The 20,252-nt window shown below is 45.2% G+C and overlaps 2 protein-coding genes across 3 annotated transcripts in view; one reads left to right on the top strand and one right to left on the bottom strand.

Moving 5' to 3' along the window:
• Positions 1-1,538: 1,538 nt before the first annotated feature.
• Positions 1,539-12,255, top strand: LOC133408939 (cytochrome c1, heme protein, mitochondrial). The gene is made up of 7 exons (XM_061688339.1): positions 1,539-1,651; positions 6,168-6,358; positions 7,168-7,294; positions 8,982-9,139; positions 11,001-11,161; positions 11,776-11,876; positions 11,950-12,255. The coding sequence occupies exons 1-7, from the start codon at positions 1,568-1,570 to the stop codon at positions 12,052-12,054; spliced, it is 927 nt and encodes a 308-aa protein (XP_061544323.1). The 5' UTR covers positions 1,539-1,567; the 3' UTR covers positions 12,055-12,255.
• Positions 11,991-20,252, bottom strand: part of pigu (phosphatidylinositol glycan anchor biosynthesis, class U) — a 10,109-nt gene continuing 1,847 nt past the window's right edge. The window contains exons 4-12 of one of the 2 annotated variants that reach the window (XM_061688337.1): positions 19,204-19,266; positions 19,020-19,129; positions 18,336-18,436; positions 18,177-18,274; positions 17,488-17,642; positions 15,769-15,912; positions 15,570-15,694; positions 15,352-15,494; positions 11,991-14,743 (exon numbers count right to left, since the gene is read on the bottom strand). In XM_061688337.1, the coding sequence (XP_061544321.1) occupies positions 14,630-14,743; positions 15,352-15,494; positions 15,570-15,694; positions 15,769-15,912; positions 17,488-17,642; positions 18,177-18,274; positions 18,336-18,436; positions 19,020-19,129; positions 19,204-19,266 (1,053 nt within the window). In that variant the 3' untranslated portion in view covers positions 11,991-14,629. The remainder of the gene's footprint in view (positions 14,744-15,351; positions 15,495-15,569; positions 15,695-15,768; positions 15,913-17,487; positions 17,643-18,176; positions 18,275-18,335; positions 18,437-19,019; positions 19,130-19,203; positions 19,267-20,252) is intronic. The other variant, XM_061688338.1, reaches the window with a different exon arrangement.

Here is a 20,252-nt window from a genome sequence, read left to right as displayed (position 1 = left end):
TTTGTTTTTTCTGTTGCTGACCTACCTACTATACATTCATAATCCATGTTTGATCTAATTAATCCACAGTACATTTTCTTTCGTGCCTCTATCTGATTCCCAATCTCTCCTCACTAAACATCTCATTATATGAATTACTCTCCTACATTTCCCCTCCTTGAGCCGTCACCTTATCGTGGTGGAAGGGTTTGTGTGTCGCAATGATCAGAGGAGCTAAGTTGTCTGGGGCAGGGTCACCCATGGCAAACAGGTCCTAGGTGAGGGACCAGACAAAGCGCGGCTCAAAGACCCCTTATGAAGAGGACAACTTATGGACTCAGGTTTCGCTTGCCCGGACGCGAGTCACCGGGGCCCCCCTCTGGAGCCAGGCCTGGAGGTGGGGCTCGAAGGCGAGCGCCCGGTGGCCGGGCCTGCACCCGTGGGGGTAACGCGGGTCCCCCTTCCCGTGGGCTCACCACCTGCGGGAGGGGCCATAGGGGTCGGGTGCAGTGTGAGCTGGGAGGTGGCCGAAGGCGGGACCTCGGCGATCCGATCCCCGGCTACAGAAGCTAGCTCTAGGGACGTGGACTGTCACCTCTCTGCCAGGAAGGAGCCCGGGCTGGTGCGCGACGTCGAGAAGTTCCGACTAGATATAGTCGGACTCGCCTCCACGCACGGCTCGGGCTCTGGTACCGATCCTCTCGAGAGGGCTTGGACTCTCTTCCGCTCTGGAGTTGCCCACGGTAAGAGGCGCCGAGCAGGTGTGGGTATACCTATTGCTCCCCGGCTCGGCGCCTGTACGTCGGGGTTCACCCCGGTGGACGCGAGGGTAGCCTCCCTCCGGCTTCGGGTGGGGGGACGGGTCCTGACTGTTGTTTGTGCCTCTGCACCAAACAGCAGTTCAGAGTACCCACCCTTTTTGGAGTCCTTGGAGGGGGTGCTGGACAATGTTCCCTCGAAGCTGCGCGCCTGCGCAATTGCGCACTGCTAGCACGTACTCAGCGCACAAGAAAATCTATGCTGCGTAAAAAAAATAAAATTCAGGACTCCTGTGGTTAAAGCATTTTCATTTCAAGTGGGCTAAATCAATTATATTAAAAGTTAACCAATGAAAATTGCTGCTGTAATTTCGTTCTTTAAATAAGCCATGGAACTTGCTATGATCCAAGGTTTTGAACAGGTGTCACACTGGTGTGTGGCCACAGCGGGCACATCTGATGTTGCTCACAGTGGTCCTCAGTGGGCTCAAGGAACTTGTGTGTCTGCCCACACACATGAAATATTAGAGGGAACATTGCTGGGGATGCTCACGTGGGCAATGACAGTGAGACTCTCCTCCATGTATCTATTCACTGCCTTCCTCACCTTCATTTTGTAACGCACAATTGTTGTGTAAAGAAGTAAACCTAACTGCTGCTTCCGGTCATGCCGTGGCTGGGGTCTTCAAAGTAAAACCAAATTTCATGCTTAAACGTCAAAATATATTTTTGTTTGAATGTTGAAACCGGAAACGACCCAGGGAAACACATGCGCAAACTTTTCGGCAGCGCCAAGCGGGAGCTGCAGTTGTAATTGGACGAGAAAGAAGATGGCGGCGGCGTTGCGAGTCGTGGTGCTCTCGGGCAGCGGGAGAGCCCTCCTGTGCACCCCGAAAACAGTCACGACGCCAAAGGTAGACGAATCGGAGTGTTTAACAACGGTGACGCGGCGCGTTTACGACAAAATGTGCTTCATGGTCGCCGTATGGGGACGCGCTGGGACGGACGTCCTGGCTACGAGCTAATGCTAATGCGGATAGCAGCCGGCTGGGTGAGACAAGGTCACCCGCGGTATGCCGTCTCAAAAGCACTTTAATATTCTATTAGTTGCAGAGGTGGGGAGTAACGCGCTACGTTTACTCCGTTACATTTACTCAAGTAACATTTTCATAAACTGTACTTTTTACTTTTACTTGAGTATTTACTTACTATACTTTTACTCAGTTACAATGATCGACAGAGGTGGTACGGTGGACGTCTGGTTAGAGCGTCTGCCTCACAGTTCTGAGGACCGGGGTTCAATCCCATGTTCTCCCCGTGCCTGCGTGGCTTTTCTCCGGGCACTCCGGTATCTTCCCACATCCCAAAAACATGCATGCTAGGTTCATTGACGAATCTAAATTGCCCGTAGGTGTGAATGTGAGTGCGAATGGCTGTTTGTTTGTAAGTGCCCTGCGATTGGCTGGCAACCCGTTCAGGGTGTACCCCGCCTGCTGCCCGATGATAGCCGGGATAGGCTCCAGCACGCCCCGCGACCCGCATGAGGAGAAGCGGCTCAGAAAATGCATGGATGGACAATGATCGACACGCCGTTCGCTACTTTTATTTATCCATCGATGCGGGTGCGAGTATATTTTTAGACTCCATCTTCGACTTCCGGATAGGGCGGCCGTTGCGCCAATCAAACGGGATCACTAGTGTCATTTCACCAATCAGACGACACAAGACAGTCACATGACCGCACACGTAGCCTTCACGAGCCAATCAAAATGACTCATTTTGGGGGGCGGGGGGAAAACCCAGCAGCGCAAGCGTGTTTACTTTACAGACTCCAAAAAAACAACAGCTTTGTCATGCAGCTCTTCAATTGTGACTGCCCAAACTTGGATATTTCAGCCCACTTCTAACTTGAGAAAACAAGTGTTTATTAAATTGGTGATGGGGTGGGTTTCGAACCCAAACTTAAGTGCTGCATACGTACTCTGAAGAAACATCCCCCGGTTGCGAACTGGGTGTGTGATGCTAACTGGTTAGCCCGCCTCGTGCGTCCATGTCCACGGTCCACCGCCGATCTGCAACGTTGGGCTCCCCTCACTCATACAAATACACTTTTAAATGACATTACATTTATCTGTGTGATGTGACTTGAGCCAAATTGGTTACCTTAAGACTTAAGACCAATTTAAGTACTGAGTACTGGTACTCAAAATGTGGTCTTGTTCTAGTTTAGTGTAAAGGAAGCGCGGTATTTTTCAGTACTGGTATACAATGCTATCCTACTTTTTACTGATCTTTACTTTAATTAAAAAAAAAAAAAAAAAAGCATATTATTGAACTCACTGCACAGTAGGGCTGGATAAATTGATATAATTTATTTTATTTTGATTATTTCAAGTACCGTATTTTCACAGCCATAAGGCGCACCGTATTAATTGACGCAGGCATGGTAAAACATACGCTAGCTTAAAACATATGGTAGCATGCACGCACGCTAAAACAATGTTTTTAAAAAGGCAGCAAAACTGAGTTCAGTTGTACTTTATTGAAGTATTTAACAATGTACTCACGTTATTTTTGGATCAATCCTCATCCACAAATCCATCAAAGTCCTCATCTTCTATATCCTTCTATATTGATCTGCTGGGCAAGTTCCCCATCAAACACGCCGGGTTCCCTCTCGTCATTGTCAGCGTCAGTCTCGTTGTCGTGCGGCTCCTCAGAAATGACGCCGGCTTTTACGAAAGCTCGAACAACAGTGCAAGCGGACGCGTTAGCCCAAGCATCCACAATCCATTCACAAATTGTGGTGTAACCCGCCCGGCGCTGCCTCCTAGTCTTAGTAAAAGTGTGTTCGCCATCTGTCATCCATGGCTCCCACGCCGCTCGCAACTTCACTTTGAACACCCTGTTTACACCGATGTCCAGCGGTTGGCGTTCCTCCGTCAAGCCTCCCGGAATCATGGCGAGCTCCGAGTTATTGCCCTCAGTCGAATGGTGACTGTAGAGACGCTTCTCCCGGCTGTTCTTTGCTCATTAATCCATTGCCCGAGTTGGTCTACCAACTCGGGCCACCTTGCCTTGTTTCCGCGTTTTGTTTTTCTTTTTTTTCCCGCGGAAGCTCCGCTTCGTCTTCTTGACTTGGCGAAGCTCGTTTTCCTAGCTTCCTCCACTTGCATTCTCTCGCGGCTGCGGCTGCTCGATTGCCATGTTCCTCCGCGTAACTGATAGCTTGCAGTTTAAACTGTGCTTCGTCAGCGTGTCTCTTCATATGTGCAATTTCCGCGGGTCCTTAGCCAAACCGATGCACATACCGGAACTATATACCTACTGGGGGCGTGTCTTTAGCGTCCTCTGTCACGCGCACCCTTCGCCCTTTTACGTCCGCATGCTGTCCTCAGTCATGTCCGCCTTCCCTCTATCTAAGCAGCGTGTCGCCAGGAAATGCTCCCAGTCAGTCAAGCGGAGCGTTCATTAAAGTAACACAACGTTTACAGATTTTGGAACTCGGTGCACACACAAGACGCGCCGCATTATAAGGCTCTTTAAAGACTATTAAGTGTGCCTTATGGTCGTGAAAATACGGTAGTTGTGTCCTGATCCCATCTTTGAGATCGGAAATCGGTCCGACGTCAGCAAAAAAAACGAGTATCGGATCGGACTGGATCAGTCAGTTTTTCTCATACCTTGTGTTACTGATTATTCTTCTCTGTTTGAGTAATATCACCCGATCAAGCCTTTTCTAACATTCCATACTGCAAAATAAGTAAAATTATGTGTGATTATTGCTGAAAGTGGATCAGACCAGTATCGGCCAAAACTCAAGGCTACAATATAGGTTTCGGATCGGAAGAGAAAAAGTTGGATCGGGACGTCCCTCATTTCAGGATTAGTCCTCGTTAGCCAGCCTCGCGCGTCCACATTGGCTTCGGGTCTTTTCGGGCTCCCCACAATCACATTAATTCACACTTTTATTTCCAGCTTGGAAGCACATACCTCGGGTCAAAAGTTTCCAATGTGGAAAAATTACTGCTTTTGCGTAATGATTAAACGGGCACCATTTTTGTAATTTTATGCCAACGTTTAACATAAAACAAAATTATTCCGCATATGTTTTCTGTCTCTTGGATAGAAAATGCTTTATAAATTTTTTTTAAATAGTTCCTAGCAGGATTGGAAAAAAGTTGCTAAATATCGCAATAAAATGAACAAGTTGTCAATTGACTTTACACCGATTTTATCGGCCGATAATTAGCATTTTAGGCTGATCGGCTTCACCGATCCGATCAATGATGTGATTGATCGACTCCGCAAAAGACATTTACTTTGCGTTGCCATCGTGCACAGTATATTTTAAACCAAAAGCTATTTTATTTTTAGGCTTGTCGCATGTCTTTTGGCATAGTCCTGTAAATATCTGACAGCCAATAAAGTTATTTTTTAAAAAAAAACATGTTGGTGGCGTGGAACAGATAACACGTAATGCCCGGCAGGATCAGACTACAAGACAAATTTGCTCATTCACGATTGCACTACGTCAGACTACTGCAATAAAATCGTGTATTCCGATACCACCGCATCCCGTTTTTTCCGATCACTGGGCTTCATCGTGTCAACGCAAACGCGACCGGATACACTCGTTACCATGGCGACGACAACACTAATGGATCGTGCCGTGTGTTAGTGGTCAGCGGCGCTCAGGAGAGGAGAGGACGTTGGTTTAAGGCTCGCTTGAGGTATGGTCACATACTTTGAATGCGATACGGCTCGCGAGCAGGCAACAAAACGTTATGTAGCCTAGCAAGCTGGGGGTAGCACGAACGGTTGTACGTAAACGTGACGCCGTTCTGTCGAATCATGCTGCAAAGTTTCCGTGTGGGTGAAGTAATTTAATTAAAAATAAAGTAATTTAATGACAGTAAGTTAGCACCCATTATTTCTGTCATGTTGTAATGTTGGTTTGACCCGACTGATTAGAATACACGATGTGACGAGAGCAGTGATTTCCAACCTTTATGGAGCCACGTACATATTTTACAATTGAAAAATCTCACGGCACATCAACAAACAAAAATGTCACAAAAAGTGGATCCATTAATGACTGTATTTACTTCCTGCCATGTAATAGAAGACCATCTATTTGTTCTGTCTGTCACTATGCTTCACTGGCATAAATAGAGGAACACAGATACATGATTTATTGTCAATATAATTTTTTGAGCAATTAAGTACACAAGTGTATTCAGTAAATGAACAGGTCCTTTAAATAGACACATTCCTCCATCTTGTGATCGGATCGGTTATTGTTTTTTTAAACTCGCTGAAAAATCCTGATCGTGTAAAGCCTAGTTGTCAACACTGACTGTTCTTTTGTAAACCAGCAAAATACAGGCTAAGCATAATTGTTCATGTGCGGAATTGTGTCCCCCGCAGGCCAACATGTCCTTCGCTAGCCTGCCTCGCGGCCAGAAGGTGGCCCTGACCGCGCTGGCCGTGGCGGGCGCTGGCGCGGCCGGCCTGGCCCTGGCGCTGCACCGGTCCGTCAAAGCCTCCGACCTGGAGCTCCACCCGCCCACCTACCCCTGGAGCCACGCCGGGCCGCTGTCGTCCCTGGACCACGCCAGGTCAGACGTCTTCCGGCAGGCGGGCGCCCACGGTGGCGTTTCTTTTTCAAAAGGCGTACACGTGGGAGGAGGTCAAACGTTCAGATGCGTTTGGCAAATAGGTTGTTTTATTCATACAGAAGTCATCCTCTTGTTTTCATTTCATTAATAATTCATTCAAGGATCATTAATAAAACAATTATTGGATAAAATAAATAGAAAATGTAATTGTCAAATTGGTTATTTCACTATTTTTTTTGTATTTACAAAAGGTTCACCAATTATTTGACAATAGCTTAAAAGTATGTTCAATAGTTGAGTTGACTGTTTTATTGTATTATTTAAAATACATACTAATTACCTCAAAAAAACAAACTTTATATGCAATATTTGTACAATTTTTTTGTTTTTCATTATTAAAATAAATACTTAAGAAAATAAAGTAATAATAGTAAAACATTTTAAAACAGGTATTCTAGCTTTACTTGAATAAAGTTATTCAATTAATTTAAGAAACAAATGTTAAATGTATATTTAAAGTTTTTACTTTTTATGTTGTTTACAGTAAATAACCAATTATCCAAAACAGTTCAACTGTTTTATTTTACAAATTTGTTTGATGATTTACAGTAAATAATGATTTTTTTTTAATAAGCTAAATGAATAATTTAAAAAAAAAAGCACATTTTAACTAACCAATTTTAGGGGACAACGTCTTAGTTAACGCAGCAAATATTACTGGACTCTTGACAACGTATGCACGTACTGTTCATTATTTATGAAATGTGACTTTTTATTTGTGAATTGTCATCATGCGTGTGTGCGTGCAGTATTCGTCGCGGCTACCAGGTGTACATGCAGGTGTGCTCGGCCTGTCACAGCATGGAGTACCTGGCCTTCCGGAACCTGGTGGGAGTGTCGCACACCGAGGAAGAGGTCAAGGTCATTGCAGAGGAGGTGAGCTCCTTCGACGCGCTCCCAAAATGGAGTATGTTCCTTTCATGGAAATGCGATACTCGTGCTGGCACAGTGGGCGACCGGTGAGCACGTCTGCCTCGCAGTTGTGAGGTTGCGGGTTCAAATCCTGCCTGGACTGTGTGGAGTTTGCATGTTCTCCCCGTGCCTGCGTGGGTTTTCTCCGGGTACTCCGGTTTCCTCCCACATCCCAAAAACATACGTGGTAGGTTAACTGAAGACTCTAAATTGCCCGTAGGTGGGAATGGTTGTTTGTTTCTATGCGCCCTGCGATTGGCTGGCCACCAGTTCAGGGTGTACCCTGCCTCTCGCCCAGAGTCAGCTGGAATAGGCGCCTGCACGCCCGCGACCACCGTCCGTTAAATCAGATTGCCCATAAAATTGAAGCACTTTTTTTTTTTTGTGCCCTACAACACCAGTACAGTACAAAATTATGTCTTGTACATTTTTCGTGGGCTAAAAACACCCAGTACATTAAAAACAAATATCGTGAATATAAGAAAAGCTTTAAAATTCTAAAGTTTCTCCAGACATGAAAGGGGCATGATGTATGAAAGGGCTGATTTTGAGTTTCAGCTGGACATTCATTTTCAGTCTGTTAAATCAACGTACCACTGTATGCTAATTTCAGAGCCAGTTCTTACAAAAGGCAGAGAATCACCAATGACAATTTAAAATGATTATAGAAAATGCCATATAAAATTCCGGAAATAAATGAAATAATATACATAATATATAGAAATGAAAGCGTCTATGATGTATTTAGTGTGAAATCTGGGCTCATATAACTGAACACAAAGCTGTTGCAGAGTATTTGCAAGGAGCCATGACTTGTTCTGTTGTGTGAATGGCAACAGGTGAATACACAGATTTAGTGGACCTTTTGCCATCCAATCGAAGAGTATTTCATTGTTCTACCACGCTGGAATAGACAGAACAGCAAATATAGATTTCTGATTAATTAAAAAAATACTTTCAATAATTATATGATCATCATTATATCAATATAATAATATCTAATAATATTGGCCAAAGCGTGGATTTTGTTAACTGTCCCAGCCCAGTATAATGTACGTGTGTGAAATGTATAATTACGCAAATAATTGATGCCACATGATTGCATTAAAGCACTTAACACAGAGAGGATCATAAAGCATCAACACCATGCTTCGAGTCTCATTGTCTTGTACATAAATGTTCACTTAAAAAACAAAAAATACTTCCAATCTGTACACAATCATAAACCCACGTTACATAAGCGACTATTCGGTAGTTAAACGATTCAACACACACAAAGCGCCTGCACGTGAGGCCCCTGAGTAATATTAGCCAGCATACTGGCCTAAATAACTGACATGACATCACACATGGGAAACTAATATGCACATGAACAATTTACACGAAACGTTATGAAGTCAGACTTCGAAGGCATGAAACATAAGCGTCCCCCAGACGGCGCCAAAGTAGTACTTTGATTGCGTTGGCCTGAGCACAACAACAGTGATAAATAGTCAAGATTTTCAGCAATATTCTGAAACAAATTAGCAAAGTTATTACGAATTGCTGAATGGCCAATATGCGGGGATTCGCTGCGTTTCTAATGTATGTCTATGGATACAGTCCCTTATTGTTTTATCTGGCGGCCATTTACGATTTCTCCCGCGTTCAGGTGCAGGTGGTGGACGGTCCGGACGAGACGGGTGAGATGTTCACCCGGCCCGGCAAGCTGTCCGACTACTTCCCCAAGCCCTACGCCAACCCGGAGGCGGCCCGCGCGGCCAACAACGGCGCCCTGCCGCCCGACCTCAGCTACATTGTCAATGCCAGGTGTGCAAAACCTCACTCAATCTCCTCTGTGAGTTCAGTTTTTCCCTCATAAATGCACACACAGCAACTCATATTGACGGTAAAACACTGAATCGGAGAAGTGTTTGCAGATTTATTCGGAAAAGGAGAAGTGAAATACCACGTGGTCTTAAGTATTCAGACCTTTTGCTGCGCTGTCCATTTCTTCTGATCATCCCTGAGATGGTTCTGGACCGGGGGGGGGGGGGGGGGGGGGGGGGGGGTCAAACGTATGACCCGCGGGCCAGAACCGGCCTACGGGGGTGGAGAACACATTCTGCTGTTTTTCAATAAAAGTAACTGTTGTTGCTGGTTTTGTCCACTGGAGGGCGCACATAAATGACATTGAGGCACTTGTGGATGGAGGGGGGAAAAAAAACAAACGATGCCAAGTTCCAGGAGCTCTGTGGGAGCACACAAATTTAAAATGCTCTGCCACCTTTGCACTGCAGTTCTGTGAAAATAATTGCCTCCTATAGGAATGTTTTAAGACATTGAATATTGTACAATTTTAGTCCAGAGCTCAAGTTCAAAAGAGGTTGGGCTGGTGGAACTTTTTTTCCCCCCTTGCACTAGTCCCCCACACCTTGTATTTTTATATGTATACATTTACAAAGGATGGATAACTGAACGGTGCGCTCTCCGATTCATTGCACCATGGAAATTGTAATCATTTTTGTTAAAAATTTCCCATTGTTCATATGATTTGCAACAAGATAACAATCCAAAAATGTGACTATTTTCCGAATGAACTTGTAATTAATTGCACCAAAAAGATGAGAACTTTTTTTGAATAGTTGTTATTTAATGTGTAGCTTTTCAAACAACAAATATACTCGTCCGGCTCACTCGAAATCAAATTGTGGCAAATGAACTCAAATGAGCTGGAGTCCCCTGTTCTACACCTTCATTGGAGTTCAGCTGTGTTTAATTACATGGGACTGAATTGGGAAAGGCATACGACTGTCCAGAGCGGTAAAGAAGAAGCCAAAGATCACTGTGGCTGAGCTCTGCAGATGCGGTGAGGCGATGAGAGAAAGTCCTAGAAAGTCAACCATCACCGTAGCCCTTCACCAGTCGGGGCTTGATGGGAGAGGGGCTCGACAGAAGCCTCTCCTCCCGCGCTGTGAGAAATAAGATGTTGCGGATACTCCTCAGTCAGTGTGCAAGTGGGGCAGATGCTACTCTGGCATGAGCGGCCAGTATCGGTCAACAACAGATAAGCAAATCGTGCAGCGTGGCGAGACAACTGCGAGTAATGTACAGTTGGCCCCACAGAAATGTGACAACAAACTCAAGACAACAAAATTGGCAGTATGTTGCTATGAAATTGTAAGTTGACTGTTTAAGTTAATGGGAAGAGGGAAGAAGCTGTTGGAATGTCTGCTGGTTCTAGTTTGCATTGATCGGTAGCGCCTACCTGAGGGAAGGAGCCGGAAGTAATATTTGAAGGGTGTCCATACCCACTGTACATCAGCTACAAGTCACTGACGACTCACAATGTGACGGAGTATTTGTGTTGTACTTGACAACTGGTTACTCATGTTTTATCTCAACGAATGTGCTCACAAATGTACTTACCGTGAAATGTGGGCCTTTTTGATTGCACACAAAGGTGCTGTGACTTAACTCTGCTGTATGAGTGGCGACGGGGTTTATTCTACCTCCTGCCATCGAATGGAAGCACATTCAATTGATCTGACTGTCACTATATGGCGCTGGCACAGCTAGCGCGATGAACAAGGATGTATTTACACGGCGACCTGGTTGGGAATCACTGGTGCGAGAAGCATTACCATTGGCACGCTTGTCAAAACCGCTTTATTTTCTAACTCAAACTTAGGCACGGAGGCGAGGACTACGTGTTCAGCCTGCTGACGGGCTACTGCGAGCCCCCCGCCGGCGTGGAGGTGAGGGAGGGGCTCTACTACAACCCCTACTTCCCCGGACAGGCCATCGGCATGGCGCCGCCCATCTACAACGAGATTCTGGAGTACGACGACGGTAAGGCGGAAAATGCCACTGCAAAAGCTTAAGACGCAAAAAGTTACGTATTGAGGAATGTATGAAGATAAATGAGACAATTTGACTTGGAAAGATTGCTTAAAACATGGAAACAAAGTTTGCCTCAAAACATCCATCCATTCATTTTGTTCCACTTATCCGAGGTCTGGTCACGGGGAAGTAGCTTTAATAGGGACGCCCGGACTTCCCTCTCCCCGGCCACTTCGTCCGGATCCCGAGGCGTTCCCGGGCCAGCCGGGAGACGTAGTAATCGGTAATCGTTTTTTAAACTTGCTGATCGGCCCGAAAAATCCTGATTGTGTAAAGCCTAGTTTTAAAGAACTCAAAATAGGATTAAAAAAAAATAATAATAAAAATGTATCAGCTACATTTGAGGTGTACAGTGTTTGCAGTTTTTTTTTTTTTCTTCAAGAAAAAAAAGAGGGAGGGGTGGACTGACCCACAAAATGGCACTACATCCCCACTTAAGAATTTTTGGGGTTAAAAAAACCAAATATATACACATGCAAGTAAGGTACATAAATAACAAATATGTTGCAAATATGCTACATTAGCAGCGTATAGATATTAAATATGAGGCGGCGTTGCCATAGGAACCCCCGCCACAATGAGCCAGGTGGCCAAGGACGTGTGCACCTTCTTGAGGTGGGCGGCGGAGCCCGAGCACGACCAGCGCAAGCGCATGGGACTCAAGGTACACACACACAAAATGTGGATGCTGCATTCGATGAAAGCGGGAAACTTCATTGATTTCTTTTTTGGTGCAGTTGCTGATGGGCTCGGCCATCCTGGTGCCGCTCCTTTATTACATGAAACGACACAGGTGGGCTGTGCTCAAGAGCAGGAAGATTGCCTACAGGCCGCCCAAATAAGGACCTGCGAGGAGCAGGATGACACCCACACAGACACACACAGGCATCTTTCTATCATGTTTATTACACAAACAAAAAATAGCCGATCAATCTCGCTGGTTGCTTTGTGTCAACATCTGATGACATTTTTTTTTCATGTGTTAAATACTCGACCATGTGAGGAACACGCCTCTGTTTTACTGTACAAAATAAATTATATCAAAAAAATCTCTCTTCGATCTATGAGTGAATAGCAAATATGAGTCATTCCCCAATTGAAAGGTGCGTGGAAATCAATGAGCAGCTTCCACCCAAAACATTCTTGGTTTAAAAGTACACGCTTTAGTTACAAAAGTCAAACATTCGTTCTACTTTCCACAGTTGGTGCATTAGCTCTCACAAAGGCGTATTAGGGCCGCACATTGAAAAGAAAAAACATACGTGCAAGCGTTCAAGTGGACGTTGACCTTTTTCATGGTGCATCGCAACGAGTTTGGATACTGTGGAAAACCGAATGAATTTCATTGGGCCCTGTCGTGAATAGCTCAAATCCAGACGGCCACACAAAAAGCTTTCGAACTCTTGGGTTAGGGATGGGAACTAAGAAGAAATGAGGGATTCCTTGACCGATACTTTTTTTTTTTTTTTTTTGGAGAGAGGTTTCTCATTTACAATTCCGACCTGTAGGCAAGGACACTTTGGCAGTGGACAGTTGGAGCCCGGATTTGGGTGGGTTTTTGGGTCCATTTGAAACATTGACACCGAGAACAGTCAAATGAGAGCTCCTCACTTCAATCATTCCCGCCAGGATATCCGCTCTCTTTTTATATACCAGGTATAGTTTTTTTTTTTTTCTCCCCCCCACTGGATAAATTTCCCCATACATATATGACACTTTGGCTACTAACATTTGGGAATATTTAGTGCTATTTTTCAACTTAATACAACATAGGTCTGTTGAAAAAAACCCAATTGTGTGAAATATTGCCAGATTGAATAGCGTTTATGCCTTGTTGCCATGTTGGAAAAGTTCGGAACATTACACACGTAAGAGAAATCAATGAGCGGAACTGTCAGGGCAAGCAATCAAATGATTCGTAAGAATCGAATTCCTGGGAACTGGTTATAATAAAAGAAGCCGTTTTCCATTATTGTTACTCTTAAAGGCGACAAAGTACTGCTTTTGTCTAAATGAAGCTCGAATCACTCACGCGGTTCCCCGGCACCGACATGCCACTGGGTGGTCCCAAAGTAATACTTGATTTAGATTTGTCCCGATCCGATCCGATCTCGTAATTTTCAGATGATCAGTATTGGGTGAAAAAGCTTGCATTTTTGAAATTGTCCTAATTTTGAAATGTTACAAATAGAGCTGTGCTATGTAACGGTATATATCATATCTGTACGATATAACCTATCGTTTTAAGCAGGTTGTCAAACTTGCAGCCTGGGGGCCAATTGAGGCCCGCGAGACAATATTTTGAGGGCCCCCCCTCATCTTAGACATCAAAGTTCAGGGATAGTGCAGCCTGTGTTTTTTTATTTTTATTTTTTTTGCAGAGTCATTGCCTTGGGTGTTTTTTTTTTTTTTAATCACTTATAAGTTCACGCTCACGACCGTGTCGAAGTTAGCCAAACTTTCTCCAAACCTGCCGGGAACAGAAAGGTCGGCAACGAGCACAGTCAACTTTAGGAAAAGTGTGTGATGGAATGTTTTTTGTTGAGCGCAGGCGCACCACGACGTGTCTTATATGCAGAGAAAGTTGCGGTGCTCAAGAAATAAAAGCATCGGACATCATTACTCAACTAGACATGCTGAGGTATATGCAAAATACCAGTGAGACGAGAGAGAGGACTGGGTCACCCATCTTGTTCCGAACTCTTAATAATAATAATAATGATGATGAGTGAGAGTCAGTGACGACAATATCAAGATTTGATTTGTTGTGCTTTTTTCGTGGAATCGTTGATGCGGCTCAGACTCACCAACTCCCTCCATCAGGCTCCCAGATAAGTTGAGTTTCAGACCCCTGGTTTCGAGCGTTATTTTTATGTGCGGGGCATTGGGTTAGCTCTGTTGCTGCAGTAATTCGTCGACGTTCTCCTCGTGCCTCACACTCTGGCATGACCAAACACAGTTGGACGTGGTCTTTTTTTTTTCTTGTTCTTAATGCATTGCCTACGTGTCGGATCGGGACTCGATATCAGCAGATACTGAAAATTGAGTGACTAACTCCTGTGCACAAAAAATAAGGGGACATCACTGCTTTGGCGTAAGCACAAAAATATTTCACTATTTTGATTTCAACTACTGAAACAAAATAACTTCTATAATATCCAAATTCATTGAGGTGCACCTGCATAAAAAAAAAATGTAAAAAATCCTCCTATGTGGTGGCCCAAATATTCCTTCATAAATTGTCCTCACTCCGAGTAATAAAAAACATCATTGAACTTCCTGTTAGTGATCACATGATGTTGTGTAAACAAAGTCACAAAACAAAAGCCCTGCAGGACATGGGCGAGGACCAAAAAGAACCGGACATTGTTCCTTTTCCACCCTCCAAAGTTCTTTGGTGTGGTCCCTCGTCGGGTTTTATTTGAGCACCAGCGTGGCCTCGGAGCCGTCTTTCTTCTTCAAGTAGAGTCCGTGGGTCAGGTGGTGCTCTCGCCTCAAGAAGGCGTAGAAGTAGTCCGACACCAGCAGGATCTGAACGAGCGACAGGAAGACATCAGCGGGAGAAGAGACACGACGCGACGGACGAGTATCTCCCAAAGAACAAGGATGAAGGTCAACGGACCAGCGATAACCTTTGAGGCCGTTATTGGTACACTTTGAAAATATAAATCGAGAAGAGATGAAAGAGCAGTGAAGGAGAAGCAAAGAACTGACGCAGCAAAACTGTAAAAATGAAGATGCATACAAGGTGAAGGAGAAAAAAACAAAAGCAGTGTGCAAGGAGAGGCAACTACGTCAAGGTAGTGAAGAAAAAGCAGTGCGGAAGGCGAAACTAAAAAGCAGAAGAAAAAGTAGTATGAGAAGGAATCGAAGCAGCATAGGGGTCAAAGGAGAGGGTGAAGAAAAGGCAGTGTAGAAGGAAAAAGAACGAGTACCAGACAAGTTGAAGAAGCTACCGAGGAAATCTAGAGAAGCAGAAGCGAAGGAACGAAGGACAAAAAGCACAGTAAAGGCGGAAGGAAGGAAGCAAGGAACCAGAAAGGTGCGGAGCAGAGAAGCCGCTGCGGGGGAGAAGAAACGGCGTCGGTGTAGAACAATACATTTTAGTGTGGGAAAAGTATCTTTAAAAAGTGTTCGACCTGAGAGACGTTGAAGAGTAGCGTAGTGGCGTAGTAGAAGTTGGAGTTGGCGCTGCCCGCGTAAATCCACAAGTGCCACAACACCGGAAAGAGAGCAGAACACGCCAGCAGCACGCAGGACACCAGGAACACGTTCCGAAGGACTACGGACAACAAAACCAACTTTATTTCTACCACAAGACAACATTCACATTTAGTTTTTTTTATGCCTGATTCACATCTGGTAAGGTGACTCCAGACAGGGAGGAAGGCCATGTAGAGAGCCATGTCCCCCACCGTGGGGTACGACTTGAAGATGGAGATGATGGCCAGCTGCATGAAGATCAGGAACACCGGATGGTCCCTGCAACACACGGATATCATTCAGCCATTCGGTTTTCGGGTTTTTATTCACCTCTGTGTCGGAGGAGGACTCACTTGAGCTTGATGGACAGAGGGATGGTGTAGATGAAGACGTTAATCTGGAACACGCAGAGGAAGAAGAGGCGGAAGTGTTCGAACATCTCCGCGAAGAAGTACCAGAAGAGGCCGATGTTGGGCGTTAGGTCGGGAACGGAGAGGCTGAAGAAAAAAAGAACACAAAAGCGGCGTGGCGTAATCGTACTCTGTCCACCATTTGGACCACCTAATCGGCGATTTTGTGTGTATCGTCATTTCACGTAACCAATGGCTTTAGTAAGGCGCCCTGAGGGACACCACAGTTACAAGTACAAAAGTTCAACCGACGATATGCCCCAAAGTTAAAAGTAATTTCAGGGCTACGACGAGGAGGTGTGCCAAGTCCAACCCACAAGACCTCCTTTCAGCTAGCATGAAAGGAATCATGATGGTTTGCTTTATTTTTCATGTTTGCGATGATGTAACACGACATAAGTACATTATTTATATTTCTGGCAACATTTACAAAACAGGAATGAAATTCCTGAACTGTAGAGCAAAAAGGGTATCGGGGTCGTCACTATGATGCATTTGTGTTAGTTTACATGGAAAACGGAATTAGCATTTCCCCCAAATCCTAAAACTTCATTTGAGACACATAACGGTAAAGACAATCTGGCATTAAATATAGAAAAATGTTACGACACAATATTTGTTTTCTTAGAAACGAAAACTACCTTCTGCATGATAACAACTGCCCACAATTCCAATACTCGTAAGTCAAATTCAATTATTTTCAAAAGGACATTCAGTCGGCTATATTTTGTAGTCGATGGAATGACCCAAATTGACACGAACGTACACACATTTTTAGGAGATGCGAAGCACCTGCTCCTCACACACGAACATCTCCAGCAGCCGATGACGACAGCGGTGCCGAACACCAATGACGCATTTACAGGAATTGTTTCCGTACGTTGGAGTTTAAGACTTCCGAAAGGTAGAAGTGCCTCTTTTGCCTACAGCGCACGAGTGAGAAGGAATTCAAAAAGATCCTCGCCCGATCTGAAGCAGCACATCACCGTAGGATACTTGTATTCATATGATCTATCTGCCACTTAATTAACTGAAATACAAAAACGATCCAAATTAGTTTTTGTCGACGCGTTTACGATCAGAAAATGACTTTGTGCAGAGGTGCCTGAAGATGCAAGTTTATTCCTCTCCACTCCCCATTCAAATGAATGAAAATCATCTGTTACAGCCTTCACAAATTAACATTATGATTCGGTATTTTAATGAGGAAAGCTCGCAGCCTATATGATAGTACGATATAAAAACAAGTCGTAATGTCATGATGAAATCGAAAGTCGCTGGTTTTCGCTTCAGTTCCATGGACACTGTGCTACTCGTCTTGTTCACCTTGGCCACCTGGGGGCAGTATACGTCATACAGATCGACACGTGGAAATGGTCACGGCTCCTCAGCAAGCTGCAGTAACACTTGTCGTTCTTCGTAGAGGATAAAGAATACATGTCTCTGCTATCCCCGTTTCCTATTATCTGTGGTTATTTCAAATGCACAACGTGCACTTTGTAAGTTGCATCACTTGTATCTCGAGGCGCCTGTGGACTTAAAGACCTTTACTCAAGTGACATTCTACAAGGTGAGCGGCTTCTACCATAGTTGTTTTCTGTTGAGATACTTGTACTTATCCTCAAGTATGACTTTCAGGTAGCCGGGGGCGCTAATACTCACATGAAGCCGTAGACCGAAGGCAGGAAGTCCCAGGAGCCCAGCAGGAAGAAGGAGAGGCCCACCGTGACGAAGAGGCTGCCCAGGTACATGAAGGCGTACTGGGCCACGAACCACCAGAAACTCAGGCGACGCGCGTTGACAGGGATGAACTGACGCTAACAAACACACACCGTCAAGCCTTCTGCCAAGAGGAGATTTTCTTTTCACACTCGCTGGAAAAGCTGACACGTTTTCCTCCATGTGTCGCTGTTCTTAAGAAACGGCGGAATTCTTTGAGGGGTGGGACACCCCCTTGTGACCAAAAATGGAACTGAAGTGAGCTGAGAAGTTTCATTCAGAGAAAAAGCAGCGTGGGACGCGTCCCGTCCCGTCCGCCGGGCTCCTCTCGGCGGACCCCCGGGCCCGATCCCGCCCCTCGACTGATCGGGTGGGGTCCTCGGCCGCCGCGGCGACAGGTAACTCGTGAACATGCGAATTGCTTGCTACTACGTCGAGATGAGTTGAGGGGCTTCATTTAGACATAATTAGTGCTTTGCTGGCATCTTGCTGCCAAGGGAACTACGTTGCAGTGAGTTGAGGATCTTCATTGAAACAAAAAGTAGTGCTCCGATACCATATCGCGTGGCATCTTTGCGCCAAGGAACGACACCGAAGCTTCATTTCGACAAGACTCACAGCTTTTTGCTTACCTGCATCAGGTAGAGCAGAGCGGCGGCACACAGCGTGAGCGGGTAGATGCTCTGGTACGTCGCCAAGGCCAAGAAGATGGCGCTCAGCAACGCGTTTCCTGTCCACAAACAAAGGCGTGACGCCGGGCCGCCTTCCCGCGGGAGGTCGTGCCGCTTTACCTTTAACGGTGGCCAGGACGAAGAGCGACACCACGGCGTTGTTCAGGCCGCACGTGGACTTGGCTACGCACGACAGCACGGTGAACGGGTTCAGAAGGTAACTGCGGGAGCGGAGCACACGGGACAGGCCGTATGTCCAAAAAATGGATTTGTCTTTGTGTTGCGTCGGCAACGAGGGAAGAACACGGGAAATGGAACTTGTCGGCATCTTAAGTGTGATCTCGCCCAATCGCGTGAGACTTCAGCTCAGTGAGCAACTTAACACATTGATTGCCGTGGACGTTTCTATTCGTCAACCGGAATCCAACCGTTTACTGCCACCGACGAACAGATGCCCGTCGATGGCGGCGTTACGTCGCTTTTGAGTTGAAGGTGAAGATTAGCATGTCGAGAAATGCCCACACGTTAAGGCACCGTCGTATCGCTATGGCGATATCCGCGATGAATATCAAGGTATGACATTTTGTCCCAATCGTTTAGCCCTACCAAATATGGAAAGAGCGAGAAACACTTTTTTTTTTTTTTTCTGCTGAAGAAGAGAGTCGACGCTTTCTGTCGGTCAGTCGGGTGCGCGCAAAACGTCAGTGGATCGGTCAAACTGCTCGGCGATATGCAGAACTGCTTTTGGAAACCGCTGGCAGCGAATGCATTCCGGATTAGCTTTTTCTTCGGCGCGGTACTCACAACATGGCCACCTTCAGGGGGATGTAGTGCATCTCTGCGGGGCTTCTGACCAGCTCGTGACAGTCGGCGGGGTAGCGCTCGGCTTCCAGAGCGTATTTCTGCTTCCTGAACTGGTGGGAACACGATTGGCGAGCGTCACCGGTTAGCGGTGGTAATTGACGATGGCGCCGTTTGGCTTCCTCACCACTTGTTTGTTGTAGTCCTGCACGGCGTAGTAGAGGGCCACCGCCGAGATGCCATCAGCCAGCTGGAGAGAAAGCGGGACACTTTGTAGTTTGAACCCGCAGAACTTTGACAGGATTTCCCGATTTCAGGGATTTGTGATGGGTTTACAATTTTGAGGGTTTGCCATAATCTTGTTGTAACATGCACCATTTTTAGAGGATTGACCGTAGTCGTGTTTTATTCTTCGCAATTTGGCGGATTTACGTGGATCCCAATTTAACCTGCAGACATTCGAGAGGACTTTACTTTTTTACGAGCTTTTATGGGATTCATGGAAATCTTATTCCCGTTCAAACAAGTTTTGATGGCTTTATGGTGGTCTTATTTGAACCTGCCCAACTATTCGGGACGTACACTTATCTCAGGTCAACCTGAGCAACGTTTGGGGATTTACAGTCATCTTGTTTTCATTTGAACCATTTCTCCTCTTTGTCAAAAAGACACAAGGAATTTGTCTTTTTTGTATTTGGAGCCGCTTTCGTACGACAACAGACAGCCATTTGACAGAGAATACTTTTCAGACATAAAAACACAGTACTGGTACGGATGATCATCTTATTTCAATCTGCATATTTTTGACAGGATTTACGGTAGTTTTATTTTATCCTATGCAACTTTTGGAGGATTTTAGGTCGACTTATTTTGTCCTGTGCAACTTTGGGGGATTCGCGGTAGTCTTATTTCAATTTGAACAACTTTTGATGACTTTTTGTTTTGTTTTTTACCTGCTCAACTATTAGGGGATTTACAGGAGTTGTGTCTTAACCTGGGAAATTTTTAGGGATTAACAGTAACCTCAGTTCTACCTGAGCAAATTTTTCACATTTCTTAATTACGATCATTTTATTTAAACTTTAACAACTTCGGGTCTTCATCTGGGTCATTTTTATGGGATTTATGGTAGTTTTATTTTAACCTTTGCAACTTTTGGGGGATTTAGTCTTCTTTTATTAACGTGCCGCTTTTGGGGAAGCCTTGTCTTAATATTGTGTGTAACAGTGTGATAAT

The sequence above is a fragment of the Phycodurus eques genome, chromosome 10 (assembly GCF_024500275.1).
Source record: "Phycodurus eques isolate BA_2022a chromosome 10, UOR_Pequ_1.1, whole genome shotgun sequence".
Classification (NCBI taxonomy): domain Eukaryota; kingdom Metazoa; phylum Chordata; class Actinopteri; order Syngnathiformes; family Syngnathidae; genus Phycodurus; species Phycodurus eques.
This window is presented reverse-complemented; position numbering and strand designations above follow the sequence as displayed.

Excerpts from the sequence above, each read along its gene's own strand:
- LOC133408939 (XM_061688339.1), top strand. The coding sequence starts at position 1,568 with ATGGCGGCGGCGTTGCGAGTCGTGGTGCTCTCGGGCAGCGGGAGAGCC. Across the intron at positions 1,652-6,167 it reads AAACAGTCACGACGCCAAAG|GCCAACATGTCCTTCGCTAG; the intron begins GTAGACGAATCG and ends TGTCCCCCGCAG. Across the intron at positions 11,877-11,949 it reads GCAAGCGCATGGGACTCAAG|TTGCTGATGGGCTCGGCCAT; the intron begins GTACACACACAC and ends TTTTTGGTGCAG.